At 33.8% G+C, this 17,376-nt stretch overlaps 2 protein-coding genes across 3 annotated transcripts; one reads left to right on the top strand and one right to left on the bottom strand.

Annotated features, from left to right (window-relative positions):
• Nucleotides 1-5,900: 5,900 nt before the first annotated feature.
• On the top strand, nucleotides 5,901-10,071 carry LOC121262525 (AP2-like ethylene-responsive transcription factor At1g16060). Of its 2 annotated transcripts, XM_041165042.1 has the most exons (9): nucleotides 5,901-6,217; nucleotides 6,335-6,417; nucleotides 6,615-6,623; nucleotides 6,816-6,904; nucleotides 7,076-7,149; nucleotides 7,265-7,315; nucleotides 7,751-7,827; nucleotides 8,758-9,350; nucleotides 9,940-10,071. In XM_041165042.1, the coding sequence occupies exons 1-8, from the start codon at nucleotides 6,069-6,071 to the stop codon at nucleotides 9,306-9,308; spliced, it is 1,083 nt and encodes a 360-aa protein (XP_041020976.1). In that variant the 5' UTR covers nucleotides 5,901-6,068; the 3' UTR covers nucleotides 9,309-9,350; nucleotides 9,940-10,071. The 2 variants fall into 2 exon arrangements, with proteins under 2 accessions (XP_041020976.1, XP_041020969.1); XM_041165035.1 differs by lacking the exon at nucleotides 9,940-10,071 and having other exon boundaries at nucleotides 8,758-9,588.
• A 2,617-nt stretch (nucleotides 10,072-12,688) lies between these two features.
• On the bottom strand, nucleotides 12,689-16,222 carry LOC121262519 (aspartyl protease family protein At5g10770-like). The gene is made up of 2 exons (XM_041165024.1): nucleotides 15,769-16,222; nucleotides 12,689-14,072 (listed from the first exon to the last, which is right to left on the bottom strand). Exons 1-2 carry the CDS (start codon nucleotides 15,932-15,934, stop codon nucleotides 12,799-12,801), a joined length of 1,440 nt encoding a protein of 479 aa, XP_041020958.1. The 5' UTR covers nucleotides 15,935-16,222; the 3' UTR covers nucleotides 12,689-12,798.
• Nucleotides 16,223-17,376: the final 1,154 nt, after the last annotated feature.

Genomic DNA, 17,376 nt, shown 5'->3' with positions numbered 1-17,376 from the left:
CATCTATTATTTATAACCTTTACGGGCACAATATGCCACTTGATGAATAATGTAAATGTCAATTAATTGAAGTTTGACACGTGATGCTTCACTTCATGTTAATCATCTCATTAAAATAATAATAAAACTTAAGAAAGCTTTAAAATCCAAACAATTCTTTAAATTTCCAAAAATGAAGAAATATTAAATATAGAGATAAATATAATATAAATATTTTATTAAAAAAAAAATAACAGGGAGCTTTTTAGAGATTTTGTCTCCATTAATTCTGGGCTTATTTTCAGAGTCACTGACAAGGAACACTCCGTGGTACATACAACACATGCAAAGCTTCTCTTGGTTGTTTACCAAACTCTAGTTAATACAACATTGTTCATGTCTGACAGCAGTTGCACCTTAATTTCTCGTTAGTAAAATGTTCTCAATTTATACCGTTCAATTTGCTCTTTCACGTAACATCGCATTAATTTACTAAAAAAAATTAGAATATATATTTAAAATAAAATAACTCCAAAAATATGAAAAGATACAAATTAAAATTAAACTCTAAAATCTAAAATCTTCTACTTTTTTATATTTATATTTTTAATTTTTGTAATAAATTAATTACATAGTACTTTCATTGTCCTTCTAGGACTAATCAAACACTTGATCACGATGTAAAAGGCTATATATGAAAGAGAGATTATCCCTATATATATTATATATGCAGATATTCTTTAATTTGACGCGCGGGTTTCCAATATCTCCGCATCATGTGTTTGCTGAATCTATCTTATATTGATTCAAAGCTATCTCTTGCTGACCGGTTCGATGATTACTTTCTTCTGCGGGGTGTTTAACTTCTTTTGTTTTTTTCTTTGCTCTAATTAATTAATTGTTATTCCAACTTAACTAAATAGCCTCATTGAAGGCAGATATAAGAATATTTTCTTCCAACCTGCATGCCAGTAATACGTGTGATCGATCTACGAATCCAATCTTGTTATTTGCTTTGAAGCCATGGACCTGCTCCATGTATGATAATTGTCCCCAACGAGGATGTTTGACACCAGAACTGTTTCCGGTGAATCTTCACAGCTTTCATTCATGACAGTGATATGATCTTGTGTGTATATATATATATATATATTTATATTTACACGTCTCATTTGTTTTCACATATGAAATGAGAGATAATGCTAAAATTAAAAGTTAAATAAAATATTGTTATAATATATTTTTTTAATATTATTTTTGTTTTGAGATTTGAAAAAGTTGAATTGTTTATTCTATTTTATGTTGGAATTTAGAAAAATTGTAATGATTAGATGAGATGAATTGAGATAAGTTGTGAAAATAAGAGCACTCCCAATAGATCATTTATAATACATTTTTCTTTAAAATATAAAGAAATGCTTTCAAAAGTGCCATCTATTGGATCTTATATTTTAAATATACTTTTATATTATGCTATAGCAAACCTCTAGATGTAAAGAAGATTATTCATCATTGTAAACATTTGTATTTAATTTCTTTTCCCTCCTCTAGCTAAGTTTCCAATTTCTTCAACTCTCTTTATTCACATTATATAATTATTGAGAATGAGTATTGTCATAATATATTTTGAGAATATTTTCATCATATAATTTTTTTTGAATTAATTTATATTTTGATTTAGCTTATAAATTTGGATTAATTTAGAAGGGAACACAATTATATGACATTATATATAGAGAGATATTGTAAATATCAAAAGATATGATGATATCATCAGTAGTTAGAGAAAATATTTGAAATGAATAAAAAAGATTAAAAAGTATAATATTTAAATGATAAAAAAAAAAGATAAATTGATGTATGATATATTGTAAAAATCAGTATGTAAAATAAAAAAAAAGTTTTAATAATGTATTTTAAATGATATGATGAATAATCTATTGGGAATGCTCTAAACAAGGTTTAAAATCTAACGATGGATTTGAAAAGTTATTGCTAATATATATATATATATATATAATATATCTGCCCTCATAAATAAATTAATTTTTTTTAAGATAGTGATAGGGTTACTACTCTAATAAAAAAATAATAAATAGATAATAGTAGGATAATAACTCTATCATTATTTTTTTTTATTAATTAAACTCTAGTAGTACAATTCATGAAAGGAAAAGAAGTACTTTAAGATCCTAGCTATAAGCTAGGTCCACCGAATATATAATATTTTTCGACCAAAAATAAATTACTAAGAATTCTTCGTTGTAAAAAATCCTTAATATATACAGTAATTAATATCTCCTTTAATTTCCATATTAATTAATACTGAACCATGCAGTGCCAAAACAAGAATGATTTTAAGTACCATGCACCGAGATATTATACAGGATTTCGGCAATATTGCTGCATGCAATACAGAGAATTAAGTACGTAAAGGATTTATGTACGTTTTGATCATAAAAGTGCGCGCACTTCTGCGCAGTGCTAGCTAGCTATTATAAGTTATAAATAGAAAAGTCACGCCGAAATTTTTTATAAAAAGGTAATTCTTATTAATAAATAATAACTTTTTTTTATAATTTTTTAAGATATAATTTAATTTTTTATAAAAATTTATACTTTATTTAATTAGAGTTTATACAAATTATTTTTCATATGAAAAAAGGAACTATGAAAATGGTAACAGAAACTCCACATAACAAAATAATCCTCAATTTTTTTATTTTTTTATTTTTTTTGTCCAAATGATCATCGTCATCTTCATTGTAATTAGTCGGCAGTAATTAAGGGAGTTGTTGGGTTTGAATCAACCTTGGTACGTCAATTATAAGGGGCCCCTCATGCTACGGGAATTTGTGTCATCATACCAATGAACAAGCGTTAGAAGTTGGGAGCTAGCTAGCTACCACCTACTTTTTTCAGTAATTAAATATATAGCTAGATTTTCAAACCGGCCTGATGGTCAATATCCCCTCCGATGAACAGCTAGCTAGCTGATCTGAATTTTCGATGATCCAAGTACGTACATATACAGGACCCACATGATTATATTGATTTTGTACATGCATGCATGCGCGGTTACTTATCTAATGAACAACCGATCAATTTATAAGTTTCCAAGATTATTTGATAAATGCATGAAACAAAAAAAAAAAAAAAAAACAATTGAGAAACTTATTAATATTCGATCAATAATAGATTTTATATTATATGGTTCAGACGCTTAGTTGCATTGTGTCCTTATACTTTACGTCCCATAATATTGCACAGTAATGATTGTGGTATATATTAGGACATTTATGATCACGTTGATCATGATGGCTTGCTCAAATTATATCAAACAATTTCGTTGGTTCGAATTTTAAAAAACTAATTCGTTATGACTCGACCGTGTGTATAATTATATATATATATATATCTACTTGGTGCATCCATGCAATGTTTGGCGTTAATGTTCCCCATGCTATTAATTGTTTTGATTAAATTTATTTATTTGGGTTTTTGTTTTTAAATAACTTAATAATGATCAATTCTAGTTCTCGCTTTTCAAATTAATTATGACTGGAAAACACGAGAAAGGGCCCATTTTGTAATTAATCAAAGAATAGGAACTTTAGTACTTGGTGAAACTCATGATGATTCGGCCTCTAGTCTTCTTTTTACCTGGCCGATCACTCCTTTGTCCCTAGATTTGTGGGATGTTTTTATCCTTAGAACCTATTCATAATTTATATATAATTTTAAATATAATAATATATTTTTATTATATTTAAATTTAAGAGTGGACAGCAAAGCTCTACTATTCTGTCTTGCCCTAGCCTGCGCTATGCAGAGAGAAATCCCAGCGAGGGCAGGGGTGGGCTGGCCCCCGCCTCACTACTTATATATATATTATTACTAAGATAATACAAGAATTCCATATTATTTAAGTAAGATTCTTATATTATTTTGACCTCTTATATAAAATTTATATTAAACTATATTAATTTACATATAATATATATTAACAAATTTAAAAACTTATAGTCATATTTATAAATTTAAATTTACAATTTAAATCTAAAAATATATTTTTAGTAACTTTTTAGTCTAAAAATAGTTTATGAACCCAGTGAACTATGGGCACTATTACAATTTAAATCTAAAAATATATTTTTAGTAACTTTTTAGTCTAAAAATAGTTTATGAACCCAGTGAACTATGGGCACTATTAGAGAAGGCAGAGAGTAAGGGGGATGAATAGCTTGCCCTTGCCCCCGCCCCCGCCCCCGCATCCCGATGTGGGGTGCGGGAAGGATCGACCCCGCCATGAGTGGATAACACCCTTATTTAAATCTATAAAATCAAAAATAAAAATAAAAATAATATTATTTTGTTTCATAATTATAAACAAATTCTTATTAACTAATATCATTCTATCATTTATCTTCTTCTTTATTAAAGTGTGCGCGTGCTAGACCCAAACTGTCAGATCGGGTTTGGTTAACTTTGATTTCTCGTCTTCAAAGACCGAAAAAATAGGAGATTTTGTGGTTGAGTTTGTTACCGCGGCATTCTCTAAAAAGGTCAAAAAGTTCTTGATTTTTGGTGTTGTTCCGATGAAGAAGATACGTGCTGAGCCCCTGATTCTGTGATCCAGAAGTTCTAGTACAAGCAAATATTTCTTATAGTAAAGCTGGCTATTTATATATAATTTTTTAATCATAAGACATGCAAAATATATAGACGAGAATGGAACCAAATATACATGATGTTATATACATACATTAGAGGAGACGGTCTAATCTCACAATTACAATTTTTTAAAATTTTTATATAAAATATAATAAATAATTCAATTTTTTAAAATTTTAAAATAATAATAATATTAAAAACTAATATTAAAAAATAATATTTTATTAACTTTAAAATTTTATATAAAATTATCTAAAAGAACTTAGGAGCACTGCCTTTCCCTCTAGCCTAATTAATTAATAAGGTTTACCCGTACGTAATTAAGGAGTCGTCAAGCCTCGTAGAGTAGTTGCGATCATTTGAAAAAAAAGTTAATATTTTGCTATAGACATGGGGCATGACTATAACTATATAGCTCTAATTGTGCCAAACGATCCTACCCATTTTCTATTGGTCGGTATGAAAGGGATCGATAAGGCAATTGCCCCTGCGATATATAATAGCTAGCTAGCTATAAGATTAATTAACCCTTTCTTAGGTGCAGACAATGCAATCTAGCATCTCATCTAATGAGTTAATTTGAGCGTCTTATTTTATAAACTCACGTAATTTCATATAACACACGTGTATTTATCTCATCTAATATTGTATGTTTCACCCGTAACATATTTGGAAGCCAACAAAACTGCGTTTCAAAGCTCAATCATTTCCAAAGTAGCAAATTAAGCAACTGTTAGTGTTCACCCACAGTACTTGATCCCTTAAAGGTAATAATAAAATTGATCTGAATATTCGCTTCTGATCATCTTATGATCCGAAGCATTAAATGATCTAATTAACTTCAAATTAAATCTTTATTATATACTTAAATGTTTGTAAACTCCATGATGGGGGCAAATTAACAACATAACAAAATGTTGGCTGATTCTGAATTCACCAAAAATTAAAAACAGGATAGATTGGATAAGCATAGATCCTAAATTTCACATGGTATTATAAAAGTAAAAATATCAAGACAATGACACACCAAACAAGAGAGAGAGAGAGAGAAATGGGGTTAGGTTAAAAATTAAGACTGAAAAAGTATAAGCTCATTAGGAAACCTTACTAGCTAGGTAGATCAGGATTAGGGGGGGAGGCAAAGTAGAAGCTAATTATATTGTTAGATCAATTTCCTCGTAACAAAAAAATAATAATAAAAGAGTCATAAAGAAGTGGTAACGACAAAGGGGAAGAGGCTCCAAGCCGCTTAGAGACGGCCATAAAAACCGTCCACCTCAGCCGGCCGGCTATTAACCGCCCTTTAAAGTCCTTCTCATTGGATGACTGGTCATCTCTCTCTCTCTCTCTCTCTCTCTCTCTCTCTCTCTCTCTGTGTTTTGCATTCTCTCTCGACCTTGTGATCGAAGTAATTAATGGCGAAAAGCTCAGTCAAGAACAGTACTACTACTGCAAACACCAGTAACAATACCGACAGCCCCACAACCAAGGTGAAGCGGACGCGCAAAAGCGTCCCTCGAGACTCTCCTCCGCAGCGTAGTTCGATCTACCGGGGCGTCACGAGGTCGGGACTTGGATGAATGCAATGCTTTCTTTCGTTGAAATATGTATATATTTGCTTATAATTCGTTACATTTTTATGCGTTCTCGTTTTATCGATGTTTGCCGACTAATGATTTAGGCATCGGTGGACGGGCCGCTATGAAGCTCATTTGTGGGATAAGAATTGCTGGAATGAGTCGCAGAACAAGAAAGGAAGACAAGGTTCTTCTTCTTCTTCTTCTTCTTCTTCTTCTCTTCCTTTCAAAAATAAATAAGAAACATAATTTTGATCCGTTATGCACTCTTTATGATTGAAATATTATTGATCATCACTAACAATCTGTTTGTTCTGTAATTCTCTGTTTCCGGTACGATGATGGCGGTGGCGGTGGCGGTGGCGGTTTCCAACCTTAATGCAGTATATTTAGGTACCTTTTTTTTTTTTGGGGGGGGGGGGGGGGCGCGGCAGATTAATTTCTTTGCTTGTTCTGATCTTAATCCGTTCGTTCTTTATAAATAACATTAGAAGGAAATGAAGAGTTGGAGAGAAATAATTGTGGTTATCTTGTTATATATTTTGTAAAAAATTCAATGTAATTAGAGACATCGGATTTTTTTAGGGGCGTATGATGATGAAGAAGCTGCCGCACATGCTTATGATTTGGCAGCATTGAAGTACTGGGGACAAGAAACCATCCTCAATTTCCCGGTATAGTTCTCATGATCTGATCTTATAAGTTTTGTGACTTGTCGACTTGTTAACGTAATTAATTATCACTTTCGTTTTTACTTTTTATGGCATTTCAATAATTTGAATACATTAATATATATAAAAAAGATGTAATTAATCATCTATATATGATAATTGATCATGTATTAGCTCGCAACCTACCAAGAAGAACTCAAAGAAATGGAAGGTCAGTCAAAAGAAGAGTACATCGGTGCTTTGAGGAGGTAATTAATCTGAATTTCTGCCGAATTGATCATACCATGAATATATAATCGTTACATGATCGATGAAAATACCAATTGATTTTTTTATTTCTTTTCACTGTGATTCAATGTACAGAAAAAGTAGTGGATTTTCCCGTGGGGTCTCAAAGTACAGAGGCGTAGCAAGGTATTTAAAGATTCCTCAATTCGGCCAATTTCATCAGTACTCCATCGGCCTTCATCCGGCCTGTAGATTTGTTTTCCTAACTCATGAACCTGAGAATCTCTATTTAAAAACAAATGGATATTTAAAAAAATATATATATATATATATTTTCCATCTATCTCCAATGGACGGCGCTAAAACGTGCATTTATATATGCATGCCTGTCCGTATGTATATACACTACTGCAATTAATATCGCCACAAGCTGTTGATGAAAAAAATGAATACCCTTTAGTCGGTAGCTCACTTACCTTTACGGTGATCTCCAATTGTCGAAATAATTCGGTAAACATCACAATCTAATTATTTTCTCACTGATGTTACTCCTATTGCATGCTCTCATGCATGCATGTGTTTGATATGGTCACTGACTTTCTGTGATTTTCAAATGTTCAGACATCATCACAATGGACGGTGGGAAGCTCGCATTGGCAGAGTATTCGGCAACAAATATCTCTATCTTGGAACCTATGGTTCGTAATTAATTCCACGTTTTTCTTCTTTTTCTTATGATTATCTATCTCTACTCATGATCGAGCTTTCTCCAATTTTTTTACAATCTTTTCTCTGTAAAATTTTAAAATAAAATTAACAAGGCCGTCCTGGCATTTTAAAATAATGAATTAAAAATTAGAATAGTGTACAATTTACACCCATTTACTACGTACTTACTACGCTGCTTAATTTTATTCTTTGCCTTAAAAAAAGGAGACAAGAAGGTATTTTAATTAAATATATCAGCTCTATATATATTGTTTTTCAATGTATTTAAAAAAAGGTTAAATATTAATGCACGTACGGATAACTATAATAGCTAAAGTTAAAGAACCTAGCAAATTAATACATCTCTTTCACCAGTACTACATTATTCACAAGGTCCTTCCAAAAACTTGGGCGCATCAGCAGCTTCTACATGACTGATGCTCTCAGGGAGTCATTTTCTTTAATTCCACGTGTCAAAATAGACTGGTTCCACGTCACTATAATTAGTGTCGTACAACCATAAACAACAAACGAATACAGTTAATTTGGTACCTTTTTATGAGACTCTAGCCAGCGGCCCACAGTAGAAATTAATCGAAACTGAAAGTGAGATGTTTCCCGAGAAAATAACTAGTATTTCCTAGATCCTATAAATATAGACAACAAGCATATATGATATGGGTCAAGATAATGGGATAAATCTATCTCATGTGTAACCAAATCCAGTTGGTTGGGAAATAGATCACCAAACTTCAACTGCTTTATTTATTCAATCCCCATCCGACTTAAATACTGCTTTTCTTACCCCCCAACCGGATTTTGAAGGAAACTATTATGTTTATGTCCAAATTAGTACCCCTACCACACTATCATTTTTATTTTTCTTTTTTTTAACATTATTTTATTTTATTGGTGCACAGCCACTCAAGAAGAAGCAGCCACAGCATATGACATGGCAGCAATAGAGTATCGTGGACTTAACGCCGTTACTAACTTTGACCTTAGTCGTTATATCAAGTGGCTACGTCCCCCCAATAACCAATTTGATAGCCTCACCAACCCTAACGACCTTCAATCCAATCTTAATTGTGATTTTAATCTATTGGAAAACCCTAATCCTGATCCTGAGCTTGGCTTAAGCTTCTTATCCAACCAGACTAGTTCAAGTACTACTGCCAGTGATACGACCCTAGCTCCTCCAATGCTTGGCAGTGGTGCCTCATCGACATCGTCAGCTCTAGAGCTTCTGTTGCAATCCTCCAAGTTTAAGGAAATGCTGGAAAGGACATCGGTAGCCGATAGTCCACCAACGCCTCAAGAGTCTGACCAACCACGTCGAAGTTTTCCAGACGATATTCAGACATACTTTGATTGCCAAGACTCCGGGAGCTATGCCGATGGTGATGATATTATATTTGGGGGCTTGAACTCGATTGCTTCTCCAATTTTTGATGTTGAACTTGGCCACTGAAGACAAGGATTATGTGAATTATATCATGGATCCAAAAAAAAGGTAAGAGTAAAGAGAAAATGTGAAATTTTCTTAGTCATTGAAAAGAAAGAGAACACTTAATATTATTTTTTCTATTTTCAAATGTTTCTCTTCTTTCTTTAGAATATGGAGAGATAGAGAGTCTGGTAATTGCTACGTTCATTTACATGTAGATATATATAGACGGGATTAGACATTCATTAATTATCAGATATTTCTTTCAATAAGACGTTGGCTGATTGGCATGCAAGTGCCTCAATTTATAACTGTCTTTTCCTACGTACTTATATTTTACTTTTTCTCATAATTTTCTGAACTAGTCTCTTATGTTTTGCAATCTTCGTAGAATTCGTAGATTTTTCTATTTTTCGGCGCCGGGGGGGACTATTACCACATGATTGGCATGCCGTATTATTAATACACAGTTCTAAATTTGGCATGTGACACATTGTTAACATGGCAGATTGTAGGATCTTCATGAAGATCACACCATAAATTAGTATCTCATGAAACTTCCCCAAACTTTATTAGTTAGCGTTAAAATCCGATATATGTCACGATCATCCATGTAGGCTAGCTAGCCGTAGAACTCGCTTTTACATGCATGCAGGTACTGATAGTAATTACATTAATATCAGACTTGTCAATTTCTGAAAATCAAATCTTTGAAGCTATCTTTAAACCTGGACCCCAGACTTCGGATATATCTTTCCCAAAAGCTACAGTGTTTGCAGTTTTGTGGTTTTCAGTGGCAAGTTGGGATGTGCAAAAGTCTGAAAATTTTGACTCCGTCTGACTTCCACTCTGACTCTGACTCCAACTTTGTCGGAGTTATCGAAATTCGGAGTCGGAATTCGAAATAGCTCCGAATATCTATTCGGAGTCGGAGTCGGAGCTCCAAGAAGCTCCGATTCTGACTCCGAAATTTTTTTTATTGTACACTTGCGCTCGAGCGAGGTGTCGAGCGCAAGTCGAGCACACGTTGTATTGAACATTGGCTCGAGCGATATGTCGAGCAGAAGTCGAGAGAACCTCTCTAGAAGAGTTCTGCTCGAGCGACATGTCCAGCAGAAGTCGAGCAAACCTCTTCCAGAGAGGTTCGCTCGAGCGACATGTCGAGCGGAAGTCGAGCGAACCTCTCTGAAAGAGTTTCGCTCGAGCGCTACGTCGAGCGCATGTCGAGCTCCGATCTTATGTCAGAGCTCCGATAGGAGGTCGGAGCTCCGACCTCCGATCGGAGTCGGACTCCTACTCCAATTCGGAGTCGGAGTCGGAGCTCCAATTTGGCTCCGACTCTTGTCGGAGTCGGAGGTCGAAAACGAGCACTCCGACTCCGTCGGAGTCGGAGCCCAGCCCTAGTGGCAAGAGAATCCAAATTGCGCGCAGTCCGCACCAAAAACAGAAGACAAGAGCAAGGTCTTGTTTGGTATATATAGATAGATTAGATAAAATATCTGTAAATAATAATGAAATGATTTGAGTTAAAATATTTTTTAAGATTTTGAAAAATGAGAGAGAAAAATTGAATAAAAAGATTATAAAGTTCAAAAGAGTTAGAATATATACTTTTTTAATAATATTTTTATTTTGAGATTTGAACAAGTTAATTTTTTTTTTAAGTTTGAAAAAGTTCTAATGATTAGATAATGATTAGATAAAAAATTTGACCAGTTAAAATTGAAAAATATTTGTATTTAAATAGTATTTCGATATTGAAATGAGATGATCAGATGTGATGAAATAGTTTGAAAGGTTTGTGAAACCAAACCAGGCCTACAAGATTATACATATAGAATTATCCAAAAAGGACTCAGTTCTTATATTCTCAAAGCGTATATATAGAGCACATTATTCACATTATTTAAATATTAAAATTTACTTTTTAAAATTAAAATTTTAAAATTTATATTCCAAATCAAATTATACAATACCCTATTTTTTTTCGTTGTTGTAATTTTTTCATCCTTTGTTGCATTGTCTGTAATATTGGCATATGGATATATGCTTCTCACTTCTCAGTTTTCTAAAAAATACATACAATTTTGGGTCTGTCCCAGATGCACGACGGCAGTTAAATTGCGTTAATTTATAAAATTGATTATCCGATACTAAAACATTTGTTTAGCAATCAAAAACCAATTTCTAGCCTTTTTGGCGGAACTCTTTGTAGGCTAGGCTAGATGGAGATGCATGTACTGTTACTTAGTAATTACAACCCCGGCCGTGGATCCTTCGGTTTTATTTTTAAAAAATCATACACTTACAATTTTTTTTTTTTTACAGCCTTTTATATCATTATATCTTAAATGGGACATTTTTATAAAATAATTTATAAAAATAACATCCCTAATTTCTATAAATACAATTATTTTTAAATATAATTATATAAAATATTATAAAAACAGTTGTACCTATATTATTGCTCTTAATTTTTATCCAATTTTTTTTTGTTGATAACTATGAGAATTTGTTCGGTTGGGATATAAAAGTCTCCTAACTCATCTAATAATTACAATTTTTTTAAATTCTCACACAAAATATAATAAATAATTTAATTTTTTTAAATCTCAAACAATAATATTAAAAATAATATTTTAATAATATTTTATTTAATTTTCAGCTCAACTCATTCCATCTCAACTCACTATTTACTTTCTCTTAGAATGTTACACCTGTGACGATTGGATTTAGGTCAATTTAAACTAATTAGGCAAGAGAATTCGACTTCCGTATATAGCTAACCTTTGGTGGTTCATCACTTGAAATGCATCTACTGCTATATCTAACAATAGAAGTAGTGGAGCTAGCGTTTAATGAGCTTGCTTGCCTAGAGGGAAAAAAAAAATCCGAAACTTTTTAATTTGTTTTGAGCGGAAGAGATCGTGGGGCGAAAAGGATTGAGAAAATATAATTAAATTATATTAATAATGATGACTATCACTTTTTAAGCCCCAAAAGGGAAACTATTTTAAGTTAAAAGGGAGAAAGAAAACGAAATTGTCGATAAATACCTCAATTTTTGAGTTGGAGATGGGAAGAGCCTGCCTGCATTTTCTTACAAGCAAGATGGATCTGGGTTATATGGGTTTTGGTGTGAAGCCCATTTATCGGCAGATACGAATTAGGAGATTCATTAACCCAAAAAATGGATCTGTGCTGAATTTTAAAAGAGTAAACAATGATCATATGAAAACAATCCCTGAAGCCGCCCAATCTTTTTCCCTATAAATAAAATCGAAGGAAACATTGCAATTTACGTACTCACCCAATTAAGATTTCACCGTTAGTTAGTTGAGCAATAATAGGTGATGTAGTGAGATCTCAACTGTTACATATATATATATATATATATATATATATATATCAATTACTGCTAAATTTTATTGCCATTAATGATAAATAGCTTCGCGCTGCTTGGAAGAATTGTATTCACATCAATTCACCTGTTTTTATCATTATCTCGGCCTGTTCATATGAAACTGCAAGTTTCTCCTGCAAATCCCACCACTGACTGTTTAATATCATATACAACCCTTTGGTTCTTCTGTTGATAGTTCCCAACAATACCAATCTCATCTTCATAGGAGAGACTTGCAAGAGCCAAACAAACCTGAGATGCATCAGTTTTGACGACATAAAAGATGCCTGTTACATCCACATTCAGCTCAGCATTACCCTCCAAGTGCAATTTTAATGTAGGAATATTCACTTCCGAATATCCACTGAGGTTGAAGCAAGTGTCCAAGATAGAAAATCCTGGTGCTGGAGGAAACCCAGAGAATTGTTTCAGAAACTCCGCTTTCACAGCCTGGTAAACTGATGGAGCAAGCCTTGAAATAACAGTCCCAGAATCGATCAGAATTCCGCCACGAGCAAGACTTGGAGCTTTTACAGCCACCCCACCGATGCTTATGCCAGTAAGGTTGAGAAAATAGAAGTTGGACAACTGCGGATTCTGAACCATTCTGGTGTAAGAAATGGGAGTGGAATTCTTGAATACCGAAGAATCTCCACCCATAACCAATGAGCCAGAAGCCCCAGCTTCAGTGGAAGGTAAACAGTAGGAGAAAACTCCTCCAAATAAGGCAGAACTTTGAGAGATGATTGAGACATCGCTCCTTCCCAGTCCCATGAGACCTGAAGCTCCTCCAAAAAGACCTTTATTGTTCCGACCACAGCCGAATAGAAAATCATTCACAGGAGTTGCTCCGAGGTTAAGGCGGTCACGAGCTAGCTCGCCCTTAGTGTAGGACCCATCTCCATAGTTAACGACATAGTTACATGAAGAAGTTTGGTTGCTTCCACACAGGGGTGAATTCCAAGAACCAGAATGAATCGACCGACATGCTGGTGAATTGCACAAAATTGATTGGTATGAAGAGGATGCCGAAGGGTTGAAGAGAGGTTCTTTTTGATTGTAACATGAATTGCAAGGCTGGCATTGAACCCACGTCAAATCGCTTCCGGTGTCCACAATAACTGTCATATTTCGCCCTCCCAACCCGATAGTTACGATATAGTTTAGTGTCTCAAGTTTTATCCCAGAAGTTAATGGGATTTGAGCTTTGGACGCATCTTCGACACCACCGGACGCGGCTTTGTTTCGTAACCGGGATTGCAGTAACTGGACATGAGAATTATCCAATATCAAGCGTTTTTGTTGCTTCTCATTCCAGTCGATGATCTTTCCTGAGCAGTAGTCTCGGTGTTTCATTTCCAATATAGTTGCACCATTCTCCCTCCCTACTTCTCAAAAGAACTGGATTAAAAACCGATAGATTTTGCAATATTGATTTTTCACGACAACATCAAGTCCTAAAGAAGAAGCTTGCATTCCTAGCTAGAAATTAAGGATGAGCCAGCTGAATCATGAATACTATATATCAAAGCACATATATGATCCAAAATTAGATTCAATGGAAAGTAAAGCAACGACAAGATATATTAATTATCAAGACATCATGAGTTCAAAGCCCAGCTGTAATATTAATTATCAAGACATCATGAGTTCAAAGCCCAGCTGTAAAAGCGCACAAAGTTGGTCATATACTCTCAAACCAGTACGATCTCTGTCAACTTCCAAAGCCAAAATAACAATATATATATATATATATATATGGACTCTCAGTGTCGGTTCAAATTCGTCGCTGTGAAGTACAGCCGCGCCCAGGGCATAAATCGGAGAAGAAAAAGGACTGAAGCTATTAAGCGGAATGTCTATGTAAATAGCTAGGCACATTAACAGTCAAAGTCGGAATTGACTTAATTGTAAGAGATTATATTATTTCACGATTGTTATGTGGTGCTTGTTGCTCCATGTCCATTCCCCCCATGAGTAGTTATTTGTAATCATCAGAAACTCATGACTACGTTGAATTATCATCTGATCATAATTGAAATTACTTAACTAACCTTTCACCATGGTTCAAAGTTCAAACAATTAATCAACGTATTCATGAGAGAGAGAGAGAGAGAGTAATGATTGTTTTTCCCCTAAAGCGATGGCAGAGTCACGTTATGGTGAGCAGAAACAGTTACCCCCATTGAAATATTAAGAACCAAATCAAGAAGGGGAATGAAAAGAAAAGCATATATATGTTTTCAAAGGTAATTTGGTCTTCGTTTATATAGTTACAAGACAAAACAACAAACCCCGGCCCGTGATTCTCAATATGACTTTAGTTTGCAGAAAAAGAGGGAGAGAACTAAAGACAAATTAAGTTTAGGGCGGGGAAATAAGAAATAAAATAAATTATCAAAAGGAGGAAAAACAAGGAAGATAAGAGAACAAATGATCTATCTAGCTAGGAAAATTTTAGTTTTTTTTTTTTCCAACATAAAGTGTAAAAATATTATTCAAGCCTTTAAATTTCTAATTAAATTGGCTACCCAGGCCATTTGTTAGATTGTTTGACTAATATTTTAAAAGTTATTAAATTACTTATAATAACTTACATTGATCAAGGAGTACGTACATAGTTTTTATTTCTCATCTGGTGTATTTGATTTTGTACTTGACAGTGTATTATATATAAGAGTTGGACTTGATTCTTTTAGGCCTTTAATACCTATGATCTTATAAATAATGCATTTATTGATTAGATCATATTGCATGATGAGTGGTTTAACCATTCATTGATTTTAGTGATACTCGAAGGTTTAATTCTTACTTTCCTTTACTTACCCCCCCAAAAAAAAAAAAAAAAAACTCGGTAGATCTATAAATTAAGGACTAATCATTTAAGATATATATGTTTCGAAGATAATGCCAACCGATGTATTTAAACATCTGTCCTAAAGCATAAAAGCAGTCAGCCTAGAGAAGAAATCAATCGTTGATAACAAATCCCAATGTGGAGAATAAAATAAAGTTCTAAACGCTACATCCGGCTATATAAGTAGTTTACGAGCTTTACTTTTTCTCTTTGCCAAAACTCACTTGATTTCCGGGAGAAGCAACTCGGTGTACCACTTTGCTGTTTCCATTGAAAACTTTGCAGGTCGAGGACCTTCTTCGCTTCATAACAGTGGACCCCATTTGCAATGCTGAGGAAAAGAAAAAGAAGAGAAAGCATCAAGGGGAAACGAGGCATTGCATCCACCATTGTTGAGGGAATTAACTGAAGAAAGATATATAACAAATGCGTTTGCAGAGATCAGAGCGGAATTAGCTAGGAGAGAGCAAGAACAGTGAGAGGGATAGAGAAACAAGGGGAGGGGGTAGTTTTGTGGACAGAGTCTTGGGAGTACTTGGAGTTTGGGTTGAGAACAAAATAGAAATGGCTGGCTTTAGGACCCACCAGTGCATGGGAAATTATTGGGGTTTCACGTGCACGTATTGAGGGAGGGGGGAAAAAAATGGGCTGCTCTGTTTGTATCTGAGTGGGATTGACAACTTGTGATTACCAACAATTTTAGTGGTTTAGTGAGCTTTCATTGATAAGGACTCGCCCATTCACGGAATCGAACTGTCATAACATATATATATATATATATATATAGAGAGAGAGAGAGAGAGAGGTGTTTTGCGTCTTGTATTGTCTGCTATATATGGTGGATGCATGCATGCATGGGAGTTGCACATGTCACATGTACGTTTGCATATGTGATTAGGTTTTCATGCTTTGCTTATTTCAAGGAATTGAAAGATTATACGGAAAATAAAAGAACTGATATCAGGTTTTCTTGATCTTGTGCATGCATTACTTCAATGTATAAATTAACGAGTATCAAGCTGCTTTCTTGTTTTCTTTATTTGTGACAGCAATGTCATTTATCTGAAGCTGCAAGAACACATGAACTTTTAGATTACCACGAGAAATATTAGATACAAGTTTCAAATATACAAATTTCATGCAAGATTTTTGTAAAAAAGTAGGTCTCATTAATAAAAAATAAATTTTTTATACTTTTTTAAGGTGGAGTCTAATTTTTTACAAATGAGGGACTTATCAATTTAGAACTTCTGCAAATCATTTCTCTATTACATAACCTTATCCTAAGATATTGAAGTATATACGAGACTCTCGAATCTGTGTCACTTGGAGGAATTAATTTTTCAAATTCCTTTCTTTAACATTTTGCTGCTGCAGTGCTGTTTTTTATTTATTTGTAATTCTTTTGAGCTGAGAAATTGATCGAGATTCAGATCTATCGAAGCTAAGCAGGTAGGTTCCTCAGCCCAACTTACAAAGAGTCCAGAAATAAATTATAAGCCCATTAAGGTCATGCTAAGAGTTCCATCAAGCTGGGCCTCTAGTGATGCTATTATATCTCTCTTTATGCCGTTGGGCTATTAAGGCCCAATAATTAATATTTTATTATTATAATGAAAAATGTTTTTTAATTGCTCGATGGTCAACGAAACACGACAAAATGCATCCTGTCTTTCCTTTGGCAAGTGGCCAAGTGCATCTTCTCTAGTGTTAACCTTATCCACAAGGATAAAGACCTGTCCTACGTGTCAAACACCCACACTAGAACTGCCACGTAGCGTTACCAGCCAATCACCTTAACTGCAACTATAAGACAAGAGGAAACACACCCC

The sequence above is a fragment of the Juglans microcarpa x Juglans regia genome, chromosome 1D, assembly GCF_004785595.1.
Source record: "Juglans microcarpa x Juglans regia isolate MS1-56 chromosome 1D, Jm3101_v1.0, whole genome shotgun sequence".
NCBI classification, from domain to species: Eukaryota; Viridiplantae; Streptophyta; class Magnoliopsida; order Fagales; family Juglandaceae; genus Juglans; species Juglans microcarpa x Juglans regia.
This window is presented reverse-complemented; position numbering and strand designations above follow the sequence as displayed.

Excerpts from the sequence above, each read along its gene's own strand:
- LOC121262525 (XM_041165042.1), top strand. The coding sequence starts at position 6,069 with ATGGCGAAAAGCTCAGTCAAGAACAGTACTACTACTGCAAACACCAGT. Across the intron at positions 7,316-7,750 it reads AAGTACAGAGGCGTAGCAAG|ACATCATCACAATGGACGGT; the intron begins GTATTTAAAGAT and ends TCAAATGTTCAG. Across the intron at positions 7,828-8,757 it reads TCTCTATCTTGGAACCTATG|CCACTCAAGAAGAAGCAGCC; the intron begins GTTCGTAATTAA and ends ATTGGTGCACAG.
- LOC121262519 (XM_041165024.1), bottom strand. The coding sequence starts at position 15,934 with ATGGTGGATGCAATGCCTCGTTTCCCCTTGATGCTTTCTCTTCTTTTT. Across the intron at positions 14,073-15,768 it reads TTGCTTCTCCCGGAAATCAA|GGAGGGAGAATGGTGCAACT; the intron begins GTGAGTTTTGGC and ends TTTGAGAAGTAG.